We start from the raw sequence: 21842 nt of genomic DNA, 5'->3' as shown, positions 1-21842 counted from the left end.
AGGTTCGCACAGAGGTCGCTGGTAAGCTGTGTAATCTCATTCTTCAATGTAGTAATCCTTCACAGAGTGAACACTACGGGGATTCCGGGCCTTCAGCAAAGTGAGATCTGATGTGTAAAGGGTGTATTAAGGGCCCTGATGAGCACACTGGAGACCACTACTAGAGAACTGGACCTTTGAGCATGGAACATGTGCACGGTTGGTACCTTTAAGTAGCTGAAAATGGCCAAAGGCAAAACAGCTCGCGGTGTCAGGGGAGCTCGAACCTCAGATTTCACCAAAACGGCTACAGAAGAACAGAAAACCATTTTAAAGTGTGTATGATTACAGAACAGAACATTTGGTGTGAACTGTGTCGTGTAGTCCTGCCAAAACAACAGAGACTGGTCAGAAATGCAGTTTTATTGATAATACTGACATAATACAGTGCACTCCATATTGATCTTTGTGGATGTGAAGTCACATACATTCAGTCTGTGTCTCCTACAACACATTAAAACACCCCCCACAGCGTCAGTCGTGTTTTTACAGCAGCACAGATTCCTCCATGTTCAGTGCAGCAAACAGCAGAGTCTGAAGCTGCAGCAGCCACAGAGACGGGCTCCTGTTTCAGCTCAATACCTGAAATAATACTGCAAAGAAAAGTGAACCTGAAAGGCAGTGTACGGCAAAGCAGCGAAGCTGAGGGCTGAAAGCACGACACGTTCAATGGCATCATCGTTTAACGCTCTTTTGGACACTAACTCGAGGCTCTGTTGGTTCAAATTTAAGGCAAAAACACCGGCTTCAATCAGAAATCTGGTGCAAACAAGAAAATAATCGTTATCTGCACACATTTCATGTAAACTTACTCTGTTTCTGAGTGGTAGATGAGCCCGAGCAACAAGTAACAAAGCAGAACACTAAGAAGGGGGAAGCTTTGGGATGTTTGCTGATCTCCACAGGACCACAGGTCAGCGTGTGTTTTATAAGCAGACATCAAGGTTTACTTTAGTGCATACATTTCAACAGTGCAGTGTTTCAAACTGTCCGCGGTGGATCGTGCTCAGCTAGCTGCCGCATTGTTGTTTTTTCATCCTTCACTTCGATCAAATCCAGCGAGCAGCAACCAATCAGCAACGATTAGCAGAGGGCTAGCATATGAGCAAAATGAAAACAAAGGACGCTTCTTTCATTTAAATAGTAATGCATTATGAATATGGTGTTAGCTTAGAGTGCAGCAGGACCGATGATGATTGTTTACGAGCTACATGAGTTGTTTTGGTGGTCTGAAGTGGTTTTCATTGATGAAGATTCAACTCTACTCTACTAAAACTTTGGACTCTGTTAACAACATGTGAACAGAATCACTCCATCCCTGCAGCACTGCACTGAGGTCTGTCTAGCGCCCTCCAGAGCAGGAAGTGGACAGGCTGTGCGAGGGCGGTGACGGGCGCTAGGCGGAGCTCCGACAATGACCTGGAAGCATGAAGTGAGCTACATCTGAGTCTCTGTAACTTTTGTTTATCAGGCCTCAGAATCCACTACTGTGAACCTGAAGTGAACCAAAGTCGACTCTTCCACTCCGGTCTGAAGCAAAAGCAAATAAAAGGAGCGAAGAAGAAAGTGCTGTTTGATGTTATTGCTCCTCATCTAATGACTTGATTTTATCAGCTGAACATGTTTCGGGCGTGTGTGTGTGTGTGTGTGTGTGTGTGCGGCCTTATCTGCCCACATCATCTATCTAAAACATGCTTTTGTGCTAATAAAGCCAGAGACCAACAGCAGCAAATCCCAGACTTAACCTGCTGAACCCTGAGAGCACTGCAGGAGGAAGAGGAGGAGGAGGAGGAGAGAGAATAGGGGGGTGGTGATGGAAGGAGTGTAAGAGGAAGAACGAGGAGGAGGAGGAGGCAGCAGAAGGAAAGAGGGGAGAGGAGAAGAAGAGGGACTAAGAAGGAGAGGAGAATGGAGGGAGAAGCAGGAGGACAGAGGGAAAGTAAAAGAGTAGAAGATGTAGAGGGAGGAGACAAAGAGGGAGGAGGAAACAGAGGAGGCAGAGAGAGCCGAGGTGGAGGAGGAGAAAGGAGAAGGTCGACCAGAGTGAATGTGGAGGAGGGAGAACAGCTCAGGAGCCAAGAAGCAGGGGGGAATCCCACAGCGCATGAAGGCATCATGCGTGACAGCATGTGGACTGGAAAACTGATTGTACTTGAAGGCATCACGGCTCGGATCTTCAGTTTGAGGAATAAAGTTTGACATTTTGAATCTCTGGCTGCCTGGCCTGACTTCGCCCGGTGCCAGCGGGGGGTTAAACTGATTATTCTCCTTCTTCTCTGCGCTACATCGCCATCTTTGATTCAGCTTCCTCCAGTTTTATTCTCTTTCTTCTTTTCAGGACGAGGGCAGAAGAGGGAGAGATGAAAGGGATGGAGGAGGGATGGAGGAGGGATGGAGGAGGGATGGCGAGGATGCAGGCGCCGCATGCTGAGATCTGATGGTAACTTGTAGTGCAGAGTTTCTGGGTGAAGGCGAAGGCACCATGGACGCAAACACGAGCAGCTATCGCTAACCAGGTCAGAGTGGAGGGTCCGATCGAGTTCAGGAAGTCAGCAGAATAAAGAGTTCAGCCTCGTTTTTTACATCCTGTGATCTTTGCCATCACTCCGCCGCCTTGGACGGTCCAAACGGCCCCACCATCTTCATGGCAGCATAGTTCTGTAAAACAGAAAACAGGAAGTTCATCCTCTCACTCAAATTTAAAAAAGTTTAGAGAAGCAGAGCTGGGTGTCATTAAAGTTCTCCGGAAATGACCAGAGCATGACGTGGATAATGAATAACAGAGGGCCCAACACCCCAGACTTGCCGGGAAGGAGTAGAGGAAGACTCCAAGGAAGAGGAGGATGAAGAAGAGGATGATAAAGAGAATGATGAACCACTTGAAGCGCCTCCACACGATGAACCTAAGGGTCTTGTAGGGGGAGGAAAACCACAGGAAGGACGTCTCCGGACGCCTGGAAGGACAAAAGACAAAGGATGAGAGGCCATCTGTGTGTGTGTGTGTGTGTGTGTGTGTGTGTGTGTGTGTGTGAGACTCACTGAGGCTCCTCCAGGTGAGGATTCATGTTGGGTTCGTCTCTGCCGAGGCCAGCTGGTCTCTCCTCTTGCTCCTGCTCCGTCACAATCTCCAAAGACATCTCCACCTTCCCCTGAAACAGAGACCACGTACTCGTCCTTTCATCTGAGAGTGTGTGTGTGTGTGTGTGTGTGTGTGTGTGTGTGTTCTCACAGCGATGATCTTCTCTCCGTTCTGTTCGCAGGTGCAGGGCCACCACCCTTTGACGGTCTTTTGCTCGAACAGAGACACCAGTTTGTCCGTCGACTGGTCCAGCAGCTGCAGGCTACATTTCTCTGGAGACTTGGATGGACGCAGCATGTGGTTCAGGTCCATCACCAGGTGGCCTAAAAACAAATCAATCAATAAACCAATCACTCCAAACCTGGGACCGCTAAAGGATGGAGGAGGATGGAGGAGTTACGCTGGCTGGTTTGGTTTCCCAGGAGACAGCCAAGATGGCAGAAGGTTTGTCCACCTTTATTTACAGCTGACTGGTTAATGAAGGGTTACGGTTGGAAACCAGCCACTTTCTCTCAATAAGCGCGCTCTGACCGGGTCACGGACGCCCCTGTGGTGAAGGGGAGTTGGTACATTTTTGATCTGTGTTGACATTAAGCATGGAGGGATTGTGGGCTGAAGAGGAGCTGGACGTTCGCTGCAAGTGTTTTTCCAGAGTTAGCTGCAGTTTGACAACCGTAGGAAAATGGCTCGTGTCTGACCCTCACGCCGCGCAGGAAGATTAACAGTCAGCGGTCCGAACCGACGAGCTGAAGACAGGCAGGCACGGAAAAAATGCTTTGAGGTGGCCACACACCCGCAGACTGTACGAGGTGAACAAACCCCAACCAGAGAAAACGCTGCAGCCGAGCGAGACGGTGACAGACAGGAACGGCTCGGACTCTGGATTCCTCATCTTCCTCCTCGTCTCGCACCGCAGAGGGACGCTCGGCCCGCAGACCATCCTCCCCTCCTCTCTCTCTCTCTCTGCCAGAGAGAGGAGTGAGGGGGGAGAGGGAGGCACAGGGGTGAGTTATTACAGGGGACTGAGCCAGGGCAGCGTCAGGGGTGAAGGAAAGGCAGAATTTTGACAGCTTGAGTCTCGTGAAGAAAAAATAAAATCTGCCCCTCCTCCTGCTGAAATGTGCCGACACAGTGGAAATGGAAGGGTGTTAATTCCAAAGATAAATGTTATCACAGTAGTTGTTCGTACATCGCACATATGGTTCCCTGGATAGATTTACCTCCGAAACCCGGGCCAAGGAAAGGAGGGAAATCTGTCTTGATGTCAAACCAAAACGAAGTGAGAGGGTATTTCTACCACAGAGAGGAACACACAGACACGTCTGACCTGGCTACACAGGCAGGAAGTCACTCAAAATGAACTGATACTGAAGATGAGGCAATTCATACCGAGGTAGTCATCGAAGGAGAACTTGTCATTGTCCCAGATCTGGATGGTCAGCTTCGGAGGCAGTTTCACCTCGGCCTTATCCAAACTCCAGAAATGTTCCTGCACACAGAAGGACACACACAGAGGCTGAGGTCTGGCACTACATCCATGAACATGGCGTCACATTCACTAAAGACACATAAGGACCGGTTCCCTCAGGACTCAGGGTGTGGTTCCCCCTGACACCGCCAGCTGTTTTGTTTTCACAGTATAATGTTTTAGCCAATTAATACAAAACAATAACATTAAACACAGAAAACTGTCCACGTTTGGCGTTTATATAATATAATAATAATAATAATAATTGAAACCTTTATCAGTCCCACAATGGGGAAATTGCTTAAGGCAGCCCAGCAAAGAGCACCATACACCAGTGAGTACACTGGAGGCTATGCAGGTAAAGTGTCTTGCCCAAGGACACACAACAGTGACTAGGGAGGAGTTGGGATCAAACCACCAACCTTCCAGTTATTGGACAACCCTGCTATACCACTGCGCCACTGCTGCCCACATAACACCACCAATCTTTACAATCTACAGTGTATTGATCCGCTGATGCTCATTTCTACCTTTATCTCCTCAGCTCCACTTGGAGCTCCGTCGACACATCTGCCACTACATCAACACTTCCACACTGCAGCTGTGTGTGTGTGATCCCTATTATCACCTCTGGTACATTCACACTAAACTGCCAGACAGAGTCTGCTCCCGCCTCACCTTTGTGCTGACGGGCCTCTCTCTGCAGCTGCTCTCTTTTTCTTTCCATTCCCTCAGTTGTCCTGTTTTTATCTGCGTGTCAGACTCTCTGAATGTGGCTTTTCACACCTGCATTAAAATACCTCCCTTGTGATTCGCAGCAAATGTCAACACAGCACCCTCATGTGGCTAAATAAACTCCCACGAGGAGAGTTTCCTACAAACTAAGAGCTGTCACATGGCGACTAATTATTCACCTTTCTGACTGAAAATGTTGTTGATGCAGTTTGTTGATATCTGGGTCTGTCTTGGTGTTTTAAAGTTGCTGCACTTGCGCGTCAGACTGTTGGCTAGCTGACTGTACAACACCAAGTAACACACATATTCTGCTTGCAGCTGGGTGTTAGCAGGAACGCAGCTGTGTCTCTAGTGCTCCCCGGTGGCTGTGTGATGACATGGGATTTTTTTCATAATTCTCGCACTTTTCTAAACAGTTTTCCAAGCCGACTTCACATGTGGTGCTAACGTGGTGAGACAGAAAACACAACAAAGCCTTTGATGTCAACATTGCCATTGCTTGTGAGGCAGCTGGACGGGTGGATATGGTTGGATGTGCGCTGTCATAACGTCACAAATCAGCTTTAGGTGTGGTTTTACATGCATGTTTTTGACACCAGTCCTCTACCAATACCATTGACAGTAAAAACTATGGACAGAGCTTCCGTGACGTCACCCGTTTGTTTCTGAAGAGCCGTTTTGAGGCTCGGTGGGAGGTTCCGGGACGTGATGACCGCCGCCATGTTGACAGCGTCACGTCCGCCAAAACTCTCAAATATGGACAAAGAGGGGGGCGGGCGAGGGGGGCGGGCGATCGTGGGAGCAGGAAACTCACGCTGTGATACGTCAACTGTCTGTCACTCAAGCGGCAACGCCCATAATTATGCGTAATTTTAAGTCCGAATACCATTGAAACGAGTGGGTTGTAAAAAAATTCACCCCCCCTAAAATTGACACTAGAAGAGAACCTATCATCTGAGACCAGAGTGTTTTTTGTACCAGGCTGTAAACATGTTAATTTCTGCTGTGAAGTCGGCCATTTTAACATGGGAGTCTATGGGAAATTACTCGCTTTTGGAGCCAGCCCCCAGCTGTTGCAGCGTGAATTACAAGTTTTGACACTTCCGCATGGGCTTCAACTTTGAGCCCCGAAGGTTGCTGCTTGACCAATACGCTAGCCGCTAGCTATCAAAGAATCTCCTCGGCTTGACTGACAGATGGTTCATCCAATCAGCTTCCAAGGATTCTTTCCATCCATCCATCCTCAACCACTTATCTGGGGCCAGGCAGCAGTTTAAGCAGAGACACCCAGACTTCCCTCTCATTGGACACCTCCTCCAGCTCCGGGGGAATCTTGAGGCGTTCCCAGGCCAGCCGAGAGACATAGTCTCTCCACTGCATCCTGGATCTCCCCCGGAGTCCTCCCAGTGGAGGCGTCCAGGAGGCATCCGAAACAGATGCCTGGGCCACCTCAGCTGGCTCCTCATGATGTGAAGGAGCAGCGGCTCTACTTTTTCCGGTCAAGGAACATGGCCTCATCCCAGCCCCTTCACACTCGGCTGCAAACCGCCCCAGTGCACACTGGGGGTCCTGGTTGGATGAAGCCAACAGGACAAAATCCGCAAAAAGCAGAGATAAAATCCTGTGGTCCCAAACCAGATTTCAATCTGGTTCAATCTCAACCATTTCAATCAGTCAATTTGTGTGTTTTTTCTATAACAATAACAGAATTAGAAGAGGATTCATATTTTTAATCACTGTGTGCAGTGAGACTAAATCTAATTTTTGTGAATAAAGCTGGCTTTGTGTTGGTCTGATTAACCGTCTCCTCTCTCCAGTCAGCGTAATAACTTCACACTGACCCTCAAGAATCAGAGTCCAAATCCACATCATGCTCTCACACTTCATAACAACACACACAAACACTGAGAGTAAACATACAACACCCTGTGTGTGTGTGTTTTCACTGCTTGGCTCACTTTCTCCACAAACTCTCCAAGTACATTAAGTTATCACTCTGCAGCTGTCACAAGCAAGGGTGGGGCGAGTGTGTGTGTGTCTGTTGTGTGTCTGCTCTCTGCAATATCTAACAGCATCAATCAGCTTCCTTTTTGTTGCCAGAGTGCTAAGTACAGACACTTGTTCGGTCTTCTCCCTCATTTCCTCCATCCATCTTTCTCTGACTCACAGGAGCTCTAATGGACTGAGTATGAAGCTCAACTGATGCCAGAGCTGGAATCCAACAATGTGTTTTCTGCGGCACGTTATGATTTCTCTATTAAAAAAAAAAAAGATACAATCCGAGCTACACCTCTCAGCCAGGATTTACTGTTAGGGCTCATTTTAATCTTTGACTATTTCCTGATGATTGGATTCTAAAGTTCTCCATGCAGAACATTAAACCACAAATCAAAAGTGTTAATGACATAAAAATATAAAAAGGAGCGAGTGATAACTACAAATCAACAACAAAGTAGCAAGGCTCAGAAAACGTGTGACAGTAAGACTGTAGAGACAAGGCAGGTGTTTCGTAGCATGCTGGTATTTAAGAATTTTATTGATCCTGATTGTGACGCGACTAAATCAATCAGACTTTTTCAGTCGCCTCCAACAGTCTATGCCTCGCTTCAGTGTGCAACACACGCTACCTTTAGCTTTATAGCTAAATAGATGCTAACATCGTCCAGGAGGACGTTACTTTTGCTCCTGATGATGCAGAGCAGGAAGAACATAATCAGAAAAGATTGATCAATATCCACGGATCAATATGACACGAGTGAACGACTGATTGACAGACCTGCAGCTGCTTCTTCAGTTGATTGACAGTTATGTTTCTTATTAGCCAAAGTTCAGCGAATCAGCTGGTTATGGGATTGATTGGCTGAGGCGCTGACTGACCTGATAACTGACTGATTGATTGATTGATTGACAGGCTAACTCACTGATCAGATCAATGACTGATTTACAGAAAAGCCTAGACTAATTGGGAAATCAGCAGATTAGGTCACATGGTTGGTGGATTGGTTCATTGATTGATGCAAATAATGCAAAATTGGTCCACTGACACACACGTTGACAAATCAGCAGATCACCTCACAGATTGATTGATTGATTGATTGATTGATTGATTGATTGATTGACTGCTTGAGGCAGCTGGCATTAGTTTAGAAAGATTAGCTAGTTCTGATCTCACCAAGTTCCGTGAAAGCTAGCCGGCTAAATTTAGCTAACATTTTAGCTAGCAAAATAGCATCTAGCTAGCTTGCTATATTACTTTAGCGAGGCTACTGCATTATAGAAACTGATGTGCAGATTAACAATAGCGTGCTAGCTGTAAATTAATTTTAAATATAAATGAACATTTTTGATAAAAAGTCGCAGAGCCCTTTTTCATTTAGACGTCATGAACAGACACTCTGGGACTGAATAAATGAAGCTGTGTGTGAGTGTTGATCGCGCTGCCGCTCCATCTCTGTGACTCACACACTGCTGAGGGGTCATGACCTCCGTCCCTGGCTGCAGCTCTGTTTTGCAGCGCTCCACCCAGCAGTTCATTTAAAACTCCCTCTCGCCTTCTGGGCCGCTTGCTGATTGAGGATGCTGCTACGAGCGAGCGAACGTCATCGTAAAACATGTCGACTGTGCGCGGCTAAAGAGGCTCGGCCTCGGGCCAAAAAAAGCAAATGGCTGCCAGAAGAGCTTTATTTTCTTTGCACTGATGTTGTAGTTCTCTGTGTTTTTGTCGAGCCTCAGAGACTCAACATGGAGTCAGTGGCGAATCCCTGCTTTGGTTGCCTGTCTGTGTGTGTGTGTGTTATGGCGGCGGCGGTTACCTTCCTGTCGACGGCGCACAGCTGCTCGGCGGGTAAATAGTGGAAAGGAAACAGGAATCTGAAGTTGAAGTTGCCCTCGCCGCCCAGAGAGCGGTAATGGACGTCAGTCTTCTGCTTGTTGTGTTCGTGTCCGTCCAGCCAGCTGACAGACACACAGACGCACAGACGTGATTAATTGATGATGATCAATGACGCAGGACTCTTCTTCTTCTTCTACTACTCACCCTTTAACATAGATGTCGCTCATCTTCTCCCCGCTGATGCTGATGTCATCCAGGATGACATCACTGGTGTTCCAGATGATGCAGCGCAGGAAGAATCTGATCAGAAACATTCATTATTATCCATGGATCAATGATTGAATGATTGATTAAGACTCATTGGTTCATCAGGTGATTGATTGATTGACTGTTATGTTTCTTTTTAGCCAAATTAGCCAAGTTATTGGATTGATTCACTGTTTTTTTTACTATGAAACTTTGATTTGTTACTTCCCATTCATTTACTGATTAAATTACTGATTTATCATTGATTGACCAACTGACAAAGATTTACATACTGGATAGTTAGTGAACAATTGAAGATAATTATGCAACTGATTGATCCTGTTTGATTGGTTTGATTGATTGATCAGCTGATTGTCAGCCCTGGAAGTTTGTACGTGTGTGTTTGTGTGTGTTGTGTGTGTGTGTAGTTACTTCTTGGCCTTGCGTGGTGTGACATTGAACGGCGGTCCAGGTGGTCCCAGTGATTTGGGGAAGAGGTCCACCCACATCATCAGACGGCCCTGACGGACAGCAGCAACGACCAATTAGAAGGCAGGAAGGGGAAAAACTGGGAGACAGCTGGTGGTGGTGTGTGTTACCTGCTCTATATCAGGCTGCAGTGGGCTGTACAGCCGTCTGGTTTCCACATGTTCAGGTACCAATCCCAGTTTCCTTAAAATGTGGAGGGACAGTCGCTCCCTGATAGGACCAAGGTGACGTTTGGATACATCATTGTCCTCTGAAAACACACACACACACACACACATGGTTAAAGCTCTCAGAGTGCAGAATGGAAATCCAGAGTGGACTGTGAGGAGAGCGGTTCACACAGGAATTATTCATTATTCACACACACTCTCTCTCTCTTTAAGCTGTTGGTTAGTCTCTGCATCACAACTAAATGAGGAAAATCTGCTTCGCCTCCAAGCAAAATGAAAACATCACAAGTTTACGACCGAAAGCTTTCAGTCACTTTGACTGTGAGAAGAAGAGGAAAAGAGGAAGAATCACTGATGAGCAAAAACAAGAGAAAGAAAAAACGATGTGGAGCTGGAGGAGGAAAATAAAAACAACAATCAGAGCGAGGAGGATGGACGGAGGAGGGCGGAGGAAGAGGAGCGCGGCCTTTAGGGCCAATTAGCAACTACCCTTTGACGGACAGCCGGCTGACGCACGGTAACTGTGGCAACTATGGAAAGAGAGAAGGCAGCGGCGCTCCTTACTAACAGAGAGACGACCACGATGTTGATGTTGGCTTGTCCACACACACACACACACACACACACTGTGGCACCATAAATCACCAAAACGACAACCATGACCTCGCATCGCAGCAGCCATGGAACACATGTGTGGGTTCGGTGTGCAGCAGTGAAAATGAATCTTGAATATTTATCTCATCGCTCCGCTCTTCAGGTGGTCCTGTGGTTTCACTCCCCTCCATACACTCCTCCTCACAGACGCAGAGGAGGAGGAGGAGGAGGAGGATGAAGATGAAGGTAAGTGATGAGGATGAGAAGCAGTGGAAGACTAGGAAGCAAGGAAACAAAGGGAGGGAAGAGGTGAGGATGAGGTAGATAGATAGATAGAGGTGCAGCGCAAGTGATTTATCAGCTGTGAATTTGCCAGCACACACACACATGTGGAGGACATAAATCTGACACACACACACACACAAACTACAAAAGATGAAGAAAACAATCCAAATAAAAACACATTGAAGATGATTCTATAAGAACCTAAACAGGGAAAACCAGGGGTCCATGTTTCCTCCACCTGTTGAGACACCTATGAGTTCTGCACTAAGACTGTAAACATGTCCTCTGCTAACTCTCTTAGAATTGACTCACTTTTGGTGTCAGCCCTCTAGTTGACGCTCAAAGAACTGCAGTTTTGACAAGCTTATTTTTTGAGCTGGGCATTATAACATTACAGACAGACGGACTCATTTTTGGCACTAGCCGCATATTGGACACTACATGACATGACAGTTTTCGGTACTTTCTTTTTTTATTAGTGGGGCTCTAAGTGATGGATAGGGTTAGAAAGGGGGGCTCAGTTTCTAGAGTACCTGCTCTACCAGGTGAGCTTAGTCGGCATTGTTAGCTTAATTCTGCTCCAAAGCTTGCTGCTGGGATGAGAGCTTTTATTCTCAAATTTTGACACAAATCTTCTGTCTGTATTTTTTAACATGCTGTAGCATCCGCCACTCACCGAGGTCTGCAGCGGTGTACACCTTCCCCCTGAAGCGCACCGTGTCGTCCTGATAGACGGGCTTCTGCAGGTTCTGCAGCTCGCACAGTCTGTACAGCAGCTGCCTGGGCGTCAGCTGGTCTCGCCACTGGTTTACTCCGGATCTGAGTGCGTGAGACAGAAAACAGAAACATGAATAAAGGGTTAGAGGTAAATAAACGGAGCCACTCGGAGTGTACTCACACGCAGTAAGACTGCGGCAGGCCGCACAGGGCTCCATATTTGGACAGGAAGCGATTCTCCAGGTCGATCACCGTCTCGCCGATCTTCTCGTCTTTAGTCAGCATGTCGTGGTCGTACAGCATCACCCGCAGGTCCTTCTCCACAGGGAGGGAACAGGTGAGCTCAAACAGCCTGAAGAAGAAGAACCACAGCAACATTATTCCACACTTGATGAAGGAAGAAGTTTCTTTGATATGATGAATGAGGTGAGCTGCTAGTCCAAAAGTTTCCATAAAGGTAACAGAAATGTGTGTGTGTGTCTGAGCTAAGACAGGCTGCAGCAGCAGCTCTGATCCTCTGCTCCAGTCTCTGTGATTGGTTTGTGTGCAGTGACCCCTACTGGTGTCAGATGTACGGTGTCCTAAGATGAGAGAAGAGAGGACATGAATGTACTTACTTCCCAAAGACCGGCTCCAGTGTACTGGGGATGTAGTTTTCATGGTCATTGACAACCTTTTTCCCCAAAGTGATCTTTACATAGGGGTCGCACTGAAAACACAAAGTGGGACACAAGCTGAGTGCCTTCAGATCTGCAACAGCTCAAGTACATCCATCCATTTATCTTAATATACCCATAATCCTCTGCACACACACCTTCCCATTGGTGTCTTTGGGCTGCAGGCCCTGAGCCTGGATGATGTAGACTCGGACCAAACACTCCTCGATGCCACTAGGAGGTAGTTTCCTGAACCTTCTTGGAGGAGTGGGGATGGAGGGGTCATCTGGGAGGGGGTAGATCTTGAACATACCCTGGTTCAAGAGGGAGAAAGAAGGTTTTCATGGTCCACGGACACTTTGTGATGCTGGCTGGTTGGCTGTATGCATGTGATGACATCATTTTGAGGTGAGGTTTAAGGAGGTAAGACCTGAGGTGCTAAGACCTGCTGAGACAGTGCTGGACATGGCAAAGCATGCTACTCACTGTTGTTTGACTGTCCTCTAAAAGATAAGAACTGGGTTTACCTTGAACTCTCCCACCACTGAGGGATCTTCTCCTTCATCCTGAGTCTTGCCTCTGTACAGTTTGAATGTTTGGCAGAAATCAGAGAGACCCTCAAAGTCCTCCACCTTCTCCAGCTCCCGGTCATAAACCTGAGAAAGGTCAGAACACACACATTTTACTACATTACTGTAGACACTGCATGGCATCACACTGTGTGTGTGTGTGTGTGTAAATGCATACATATATCTGGGCAGGGACGCCTATGTGTCAAACACACAAAGAGATTCATTAGTTTTCATTAGTGATGGAGGCGTGATGACGGCAATGATGTAAACCAAAAGAAAAGTGTGGAAACAGCGGTTCATTTCAATACTCCAACACCAAACCCAGCACCAAGGGAGAGGGGGAACACACATATTCTACTCAATTAAACAAAGTTCATTTTAAAGGAGCAGCTCTACCTCTTTGTTTGAATGCTAGCAGCTGGCTAACATCTTAGCAGACATTTCCGTAGCGTATGTCCAAGATGATGTTCAGGGCAGAGATCTGACTTGTGAAGTGAAGAAAGGAAGTATAAAAACGACGACAGGACACAGCCGCTTGAATCATCCTCTGGAAAGGACGTTCGGTGCCAGCGGAAGGACAGGATGGACATGAGGAGACACAGATGGAGTCACAGCATGGGTGGGAACAGTTGTATGTTTGTGGTGGAGAGGGAACAGAGGTGAGGATGTGGGTGAGGAGGGGTGAGCGTCCAAAGAAGGCAGCCAGAGGAGACAGGACAAAAAAAACTAGAGTAAACATGCCGGAGTGGGAGGTCACCTTAGGAAACTGCAAAGGACTAAAGGAATACCTGGCAGCTGATTGGACGAACCATCAGTCACCTTAAATCAGAGCAACAAATCAAGTCAACGGTGAAACGGCAAGCCTCTGAGGAGCCACGTGTTAGGTGAGGGCGGACTCAGCAGAACCTTTCTGTGGGCGTGAGCGCTACATCTATGATGCAACGGCTACAGATGGAAACACAAACAGAAAGGTGGCACCGAAAAAAGGCTGAGAGCAAAGGTGAGAATATTAAGAGAGCCGGTTTTCCTCGGGTCAAGGCGAGGCTGGAACAGGCTGACGGTAGCAAAGACCGTCACAGGGCGGAGGTAATCAGAGGGCAGAGAGAAAAGAGGTGGCAGGACGGGTTGAAGGGAAGGTAAAGGTTGGAAAGAGTGGCTCACTTCCCCGCGACAGTAGCAGATCTGAGGGGGGGGGGGGTAATGGGGAACAGCAGAGGAGGAGGAGGAGGAGGCTCGTCGGTCATTTCACTGCTTTCCATCCAACTGTCGAAGTTTATTTTTGGTGAAGTTTTGAAATGTCGCAAAAACTCCGAGGTGACTTAGATGTGTTTCCATCGGCCGGGTGAAACCGTTTAATAAGAGAAAAACATACAGGAGAAAAATGGAAGGAGTCTTTCAGGGGTCAACGACGCCTGGGCCAGTCCTTATTGTTCTCCACTGTGCCATTCAGCTGGAGCTGTTATTCAATGTTTCACCATACAGTGGATATAAACAGCCTTTGGCTACGAGCAGAGAACTCAGACATGTATATATATATATAACTGTACATAAACTAGGGTTAGACCAGCAGTGGGACATGTGAGTCAGTGCATTTTAAGCACAATTTGAAAAAATGTGAAATGTGAAAATTTGGAGCTTAGACATTACACATGATGCATTCAAGGACCATCAGACAGTTCAAATGTGGATGATTTGTTCTGTTTTTACCGTTTCTGATAAGAAAAGTGTCATTATGTGAGGATCCATGCAGGAAACTTGCTTCATACAGCTTCATTATGGAGGGCATAAAGAGAGCTGCTGAGCTGATGTGAAACGGCTTTCAAGGGAGAGGTTAGAGGGCTTATTTAAGAGTAATAAAAAAAGGCCGCATTCTGACATGATTAGTCATTTGTTTGGGCATCAGACAAGAAGACTGACGTGTGCTTTGAGTCCCGGTGGAAGGAAAGGTCGCCGCTTGGGCCAAGAGAATCGGGATAAGGGTTGAACAGAGCGTGGGCGATGGCGGCAGAGTCTGAAAGAACAAGACTACAAGCAGACGAGGATGACGACTGACGGGATCGCTCGCCAACACCGGAGCGCGGCCTTTTCCCCTGAATCCGTCCCACTGCGGCGTTCCCGAAGCAAATTCACCCCGGATGAGTCATCGGAGGAGTTCGGTAAACGGACGGAATGTCACGGCGCCGCCGGGCTTGCGGAGACGCGGGGCATGGGAAGAGAGGGGGAGGAAGGGGTGAGGGACACAGAGAGAGAGCTGGCAGGACGGCAGAAATGTGATTGAAATGGTGACATTTGGAGCAACGGGTGGAAGAAAAAAGGCGGCATTGTCTCATGTTTTCACTTTCTGTCTTTACATTTTCACCATCTTTTAATGTGCTTCCACCTTTCCAGACACACAACCGACTTTTTTTCATTAGGCAAGTTCTTTGGACAAGTTCAAGGACCACAAACAACGGGGTTTACAGACACCAGCGTGGGGCGGTGCTGGTAGCTAGCTGGCTAGACAGTTTCAGACATCTTTGCATTTTTGTCCCGCCTTACTGCCGTTATCTTGCAACATTACTGCCAGGACAAAGTCAGAAACAGAAGGAAAATAAACCGATTTAAGATAAACCGATTTAAGATGCTTTTAACGAAGGTGCATCCAAGTCACCCTGGTAGTTACCTGAAATCACACATGGTCTCACCTTCAGAGTGTCAAAACCGCTCTCCAGATACGTCCCACATTTGTTCTTCTCTCCGGTCGAGGCGTAGAACTTACTCCACCAGTCCGTGACTTCTTCTCCCTGTTGGTCACAAATCCAGGATTAGTTGTAAGTTGGACTTTACCATCTTGCTTTTTTGCTTTTGTTCTGCTTTGATTTGACTGCAAGGACCTTTGACCTTTCAGACACATACTGTACACTGAGCGCTGTAGTGAGTGCAGCATCGGGCTAAAAAAAAAAAACTTTTCATGATTTTTTCCAATGATCACATAGCAACACAGAGTCCGCCAACTCACGTCAACACAAGTAAAAATTGTCTCTGGTGGCTGTGTGGCATTAAGGTCATGGTATATGGGCGTTCTGAGGCAATGGAAACGGGCAACGTCGGGTTGGGAACAGGCACAAAGTGGACAAAATCAACATCAGAAGAAACATGTTATGATAAAAAAATGTATGTTTATGCATAAAGAAAAGAGCCATCCTGCTCCCTTCTTTCCATCATTTCTCTGTGACAGAAAAGCACATGTGATGTTTGACCTGTGGACACTGGTGACATGAAGTCTTGGATTACAATTTACAGGGATTCATCTAAGGCTCAAAAGTGACTAGAGTTTAATTTCACAACAGGTGCTCAAGAAGAACCTTCCATTTCCATGACTGTTCCATCACAGTGTCAACTACTAAGGTGTGTTCACACACACTTAGTAAGATTTAGATTAACTTGGGTAACTCTGGTGCAAATGCTGCAACCCAAACCCTGCACCAAACAGACCCAGACCTCCTGTTTTGGCAGCCATCAGCAGGGAATCTTCAAGGTCTTTACGCTCTTTCATCCACTGAACCTGCTTTGACTTGTCCTACAGGGTCATTGGGGGGGTCAATGGGTGAAAGGCAGGTTACACTGTCGATAGGTTGCTAGTCTATCACAACAACCAAGATTGAGAATGCACCAGGTTCAAACCAGGAACCTTTTTCCCGTGAGGACAACAGTCCAAACCAACGAGTCCCTGAGAAACTGGAAGGGTGCAAAAAGGGTGAGCAGAACAAAGGTGGAAGACGTACAGTAAACGTAGCTTAGCATGTCAAACTGATGCTGAACTGCTAACATGCACTCGGACACATTGAAATATTAAACAGCACAGTTTGGACTTTAAGTGACAGAAACTTACCCACTGCCACGGCTTCGGTCCGCATTAACAGTAAAAGACATCATTACATTTCATCCCACGCTGCACTCTCACTCAGCGCAGACACGCAAACGCTGACAGAACGCAACCACACATTAAAATAACAGAGTTTAACACTTTTTAAGTAGCTTTTCAACACGTGTTCTTAATACTTATTCACATTAGGGGTTCATTCCAAAATGAAACATGCACTAGTGAAGAAAAAAAAAAGAAACAGAAAGAAATCCCTCTGTTACAAAAAGACTGCTGGCATGAAGGGAAAGGCCGTTAAAGTCTCACTGTTACAGCTATGAGTCATCCTGAGGCCGGCGCGCACAATGTCGTTCTGTTTCGGAGGGTAAAATATATATCTTTGTTTTTGAAATGTTGACTGATGGCTTTCTGAGGTTTGGATACGAGTCACTTTGATTTATGCGATGTGATTTTTTTTGGAGGCGGGCGTTATGACATCTTTGAACGAAGCCACGTTATGTGTTTTTATCAAGGCTCCGACCTTCTCGAGTGTGAAGCCGCCTCATCCATCACGTTTACTAAAAGTCTGCTCACATTGGCAACGCTGACTGGAGCGCTATTTAAAAGCTCATTTTTGATTATTTTCTCACAGAAGCATAAAAAAAACTTGTGTCTCGGTGTGTTTGTTCGTGTTGACGGCAGCCCTGACGCAACGACCACAAAAATGGAGAATACACTGGGATGGATCAAGCCTGTCCCCTCACACACACACACACACACTCGAGTCCGACCCGCCCGGTAACCTTCAACCCTCCAAGGAACACTCTTAAGCTTAAAACACACTTGTGACGCATGCACCACTTTTTCCTTTGTGTGCGTTTTTTTTGTGTGTGTAGGCATAAATGTAGAACAAAAGTGCTCTTATGGCACTGGGTTTGTGTGGAATCCCCTTTCTCCTACTTCCCACACACACACATGTATGCACAGAGATGGAATTCCTGCTTTTTCCAAAGTGGCAGCATGGCATGGAAAAGAGCAGCACGTGGCGTTTAACTGGGACACACACACACACACACATATTCGTGGCGCTGTGTGTCTGAGGTGTGAAGTGTCTGTTGTGTGTTAATGTGCCCTCTGTGTGCAGCCAGTGCCAACCATTGATGACAGGGGCGCCAGAAAATGTGTGTGTGTGCCCACCAGTGTGTGTGTGAGAGGGTGTGTTCACTGGAGTCCACGACTCCTGATTCAGACAGATTAGGGCCGCCGGTGGAGCGTTCCAGACTGCGACACACACACAGCCTGCAGTGGTCTGTTCAGGGTGTCAGTGTGGTTTGCAGCCTATCATTACGCCCTGCGGGGAAAGCCAGGCTAACCAAACCAGCCTGGCACTGCCACGAACTCTGCTAGCAAAGGTTTACATAAGAGCTGGGTTTACATTAGGAATGGGTGCTGACTAACTGTGCACACTAGCTCCAGAGACAGCATGAACTTTGACCTCATGAGACGGATAGGCAACAAATAGGTTACAAAGACTGGCTTCAGTGCAACAGAGACATCGCCAGCAGACTGTTATCTGTCATGGAGGGTGGTGGGATACTCCCAAGCTGGTGCCAGGCCAGCTGGGAGGCTAAGACGCTCCAATGAGTCCAATGTCGGCCAACCAGCAGGCATGAAAGATATCCGCTCACTGAGGGGTCTACCTGAGCCTCTTCAGGAGATCTTTCAGGGTAAAGTCAGCGGTGAAGAGACAACAAGATGAGACGGACATCTGAAGACAGCCATTGTTGGATTCTAAGGCTCCAGATGCTGATGTATTGATTATTGACATCATCTTGTAATCCTGGGGGGTCCCAGAGATCTGCTGGTGAAAACACACTGGTGATCCGGCACCTGAACCAAGAAGCCTCCTCTGCGGGCAGCTCAAGTGTTTTAATGAGAATCTCCTGAACCGATGAGCCAAATCTACTCCAAAGCTCTCTGACCTGATTCTGCATCTCCAAAATAAACTGGTCAATGTGAAGACTGTGGAAAGACTGGGGTAGATGTTTCAGTGTGTGTTTGTCATTCGCTCCACTGCGGTTTGAAGGCAGAGCACCAAACCTCAAGTCAGAATCTGCGGCACTCTCACATAAATAAATGTCCTCTTCGCTATCACTGACTGACATGAAACAGGACCGACTCAATCTACATCCAGATCCTGAAAGATTTTCCATTTGTTGTGCTAATTTCAGGCTCCACTTTTTTTCCTTTGAAAATTATTCTGACATGGAACATTATGAATTTCTGACTCGTTTGTAGTTAGCAGCAACAGCCACCAGGAGGACCACTTTATAAGCTGCTACCCACTGGACTTTATCCACTGAAGGTCCACGAAGAACTCCTAAGCATGTTTAATCACATCCTCCGGCTCTCCAAATGACTGCTTCCTTCTTGTGAAGTAGTGGATTCACTCCACATCCTTCCTCTGAATCTGCCCAAATTCTGCAGTAACACAAACATCAGCACACAGGCCCGACACCATTTTGTTTACAAATGGCTCCTAAAGCTGGATCCATACTCCGCGAGACAAAGACATTTTCCCCCCCTGCAGACGTTACGCCCACAAAATGACGTCATTTTTTGTCTCTGACCGCCCGCTGATCCGCACTCCTGTGCACAGGGTCCGGGCCGAACTTTGTCTTTCAAGGCTGTGCGGCAACCATGCTGTGATTGGTCGGAATTTATTGTGGGCGTGATGAAAGTGGAGAAGCGCAAGAGCCTCTCCAGGTATATAGGTAGGTGTATAAAGAGCGCTGATTCAACAGATTTAGATAAGACCATACCGGTTTTGCATGATGAGCAATAAAAGAAAGAAAGAAAGGCAAGTCAGGGTGATTTGTCACCAATAACTCCAGACAGCCGTTCACACATACCAGATGGTGACTGTTATTACCATTCTATATACTCCTACATACCCGGGCATAATAGGCTCGTTAACAATGTCTGTATATCTTTGCTATTGTTACTTTTAATGTCGCATCTTCACAGCTCATCACCGGACAGTTTGAAGTATCGCAGGCACATTGGAACACAGTAGATGTGCAAATGTGGTCATAAAGGCACAAACACTGAATCTTTGCTATTGTTACTTTTAATGTCGCATTTTCACAACTCATCGCCGGACATCTCACGCTGTTGCAGGCACCCTCTCTGTATAATGCCCTCTTGCCATGGCACACGTCCTTGTGGTGTGTTAAAAAACTCAGTAAAGTCTTTCCTTATAGTTTAGTGGGCGGGCCGTATGAGGAGTTCTGCACACACGCGTCTCGCGGAGTATGGTACCTCAGTGCGGAAAAGACCTTTTTTTTGTATCTCTTACCACCCGTGGAGCGCGTTCTCCGCTCTTTGTCTCGCGGAGTATGGATCCAGCTTTATACACTTCCAGATGATCAATGAGGATTAGAGCTGTGTAGAAATGTTGCCACTGTTACGACCCAGCTCAGCTAGGGATGGGGGAAGTAACATAGACCCAGGTGGACTTGGTTAGGCAAGGTGTTTCATGGCGGAAAATGAAACAAATCAATGAAAAAAACAGAGGATTACCAAAAACAAAAAAAACATCAGGGCGCATGGGGTCAACAGAAATTAAACGAGTGCCTCGGCTAGCGCTAAGCTAAACAAAAACGAGAGGCATAGCGTAAAACAAAACGAGTCGGCACACACAGAATGAAGGCGGACTGCGTACCGCCCCTCAAGAACACCAGCGTCGTCTTCTTAAACTCCCGGTCCTCCTGCTGATTGGTCCAGTACCCTTCAACGCAGCTGTGGCTAATTGGGAACGCTTGTCGTCATGGCGCTGACGTAAAAGGGAAAGGTCCACACCTGGGGCCGTAACGCCTCTTACAAAACAGATGGTGGCAGTAGTTGGTCTTCAAGTAACGTCTTAATGTAGAACTGATTTGGTCTGTAGAAACTACACATGCTCCACTGTGTTCACTAGGCTAGTTGCTAATTTGGTCGTAATAAGGACGACCTAATAAATGTTTTTTAGACTTGGTATTAAACATATATCAGTCAAAGTCTAATGAAAAGATGAGAAGCACAGTCCAGGAGTGCCTGACATTCTAAATATGTGCAGATTCTGGAGGTGAACAGCAGCTTACATCAGTCTGTGGCTGAAATTAGCAGAACAAGAAAAACAATCATGATTTAGTAAGCTTGTTTCTGGTCACAGTGTCATTACAGGGCCATAAATGTGTGTGTTTCATAAACCCCACAAAAATGCCACAAAGTCGCCTGGCATGAAGCCATGTCAGTTAGTTTCTCTGGTGCTCGAGCAGCCAGGAAGGATTTATGGAAGCCGAGGCACGCTGCAACATTTTCAGAGAGGGATTTTAACCGAAACCGACGGGATTCTGGCGATAAAGTGGAGTTGTTTCGATGAGAATTAATGGAAGAGGAGAGGCGCGGTGCAACCACGTTTTTTTGAGCGGGGCAAAATTCATATAAAAGCAGTGGAAAAATGACACAAAAACCCACATTATATGCAAGTGACATGACAGTTTTGCTTTTTGAATGCAACTACCTTATGGAAATGAGAAAGCACAGAGGTCGGTTTGATCCATGATAAATACTGTCATCAGGCCAGGGCTGCTCAGATCAGACGTGACACTCAATGTTCATTTTCCATCTGAGCGACGTTAGATCTCAGATATCTCCAAAGGGGGGGTCAGAGCCTTCGAGGTTTTGAGGAGCCATGACGCTACTGACAGCCGATCTTCTTAAACTTTTCCAACTCTGAAACTAAATCTGACTGATCCGCCTCTGCCGAGCGTGCGCTCCGCTGCAGTAATCTGGTAATCATCAGACATACGCCCATGACCCGTTTTTTTGGTTGCGACCCAGAGATTAAGAAGCCAGGATTTACGGCACATGAGAGAGAGAGAGAGCGTCTTTGTGTGGTGCCATGAGATATTAGCCCCGTCTTTTTCCTCCGTTCAGGCAAACCTTTTCTTTCTCTGCTTCTCTTTAGCCCTCTCTCATTTATCCATCCCTCCCTCGTCCTTTAGTAACTGTCTGCTTACAGAGAGTTGCGGTATAGAGGATCTATAGCAGCTCTGTTGACTTTGGCCCCGGGCAG

At 46.9% G+C, this 21842-nt stretch overlaps 1 protein-coding gene across 6 annotated transcripts in view; it reads right to left on the bottom strand.

The window, feature by feature from the left end:
• Window positions 1–387: 387 nt before the first annotated feature.
• Window positions 388–21842, bottom strand: part of dysf (dysferlin, limb girdle muscular dystrophy 2B (autosomal recessive)) — a 48585-nt gene continuing 27130 nt past the window's right edge. For all 6 annotated transcript variants that reach the window (XM_028407019.1, XM_028407020.1, XM_028407022.1 and 3 more), the window contains 15 exons: window positions 15567–15665; window positions 12838–12966; window positions 12469–12624; window positions 12272–12363; window positions 11836–12006; window positions 11614–11756; window positions 9999–10138; window positions 9832–9920; window positions 9358–9453; window positions 9134–9275; window positions 4508–4607; window positions 3269–3441; window positions 3079–3188; window positions 2846–2993; window positions 388–2697 (listed from right to left, as the gene is read on the bottom strand). In XM_028407019.1, the coding sequence (XP_028262820.1) occupies window positions 2641–2697; window positions 2846–2993; window positions 3079–3188; window positions 3269–3441; window positions 4508–4607; window positions 9134–9275; window positions 9358–9453; window positions 9832–9920; window positions 9999–10138; window positions 11614–11756; window positions 11836–12006; window positions 12272–12363; window positions 12469–12624; window positions 12838–12966; window positions 15567–15665 (1845 nt within the window). In that variant the 3' untranslated portion in view covers window positions 388–2640. The remainder of the gene's footprint in view (window positions 2698–2845; window positions 2994–3078; window positions 3189–3268; window positions 3442–4507; window positions 4608–9133; window positions 9276–9357; window positions 9454–9831; window positions 9921–9998; window positions 10139–11613; window positions 11757–11835; window positions 12007–12271; window positions 12364–12468; window positions 12625–12837; window positions 12967–15566; window positions 15666–21842) is intronic.

Source organism: Parambassis ranga, chromosome 5 (genome assembly GCF_900634625.1).
Source record: "Parambassis ranga chromosome 5, fParRan2.1, whole genome shotgun sequence".
NCBI lineage: Eukaryota > Metazoa > Chordata > Actinopteri > Ambassidae > Parambassis > Parambassis ranga.
The sequence above is the reverse complement of the archived record's forward strand: the minus strand, read 5'-3'. Positions and strand labels throughout refer to the sequence as shown.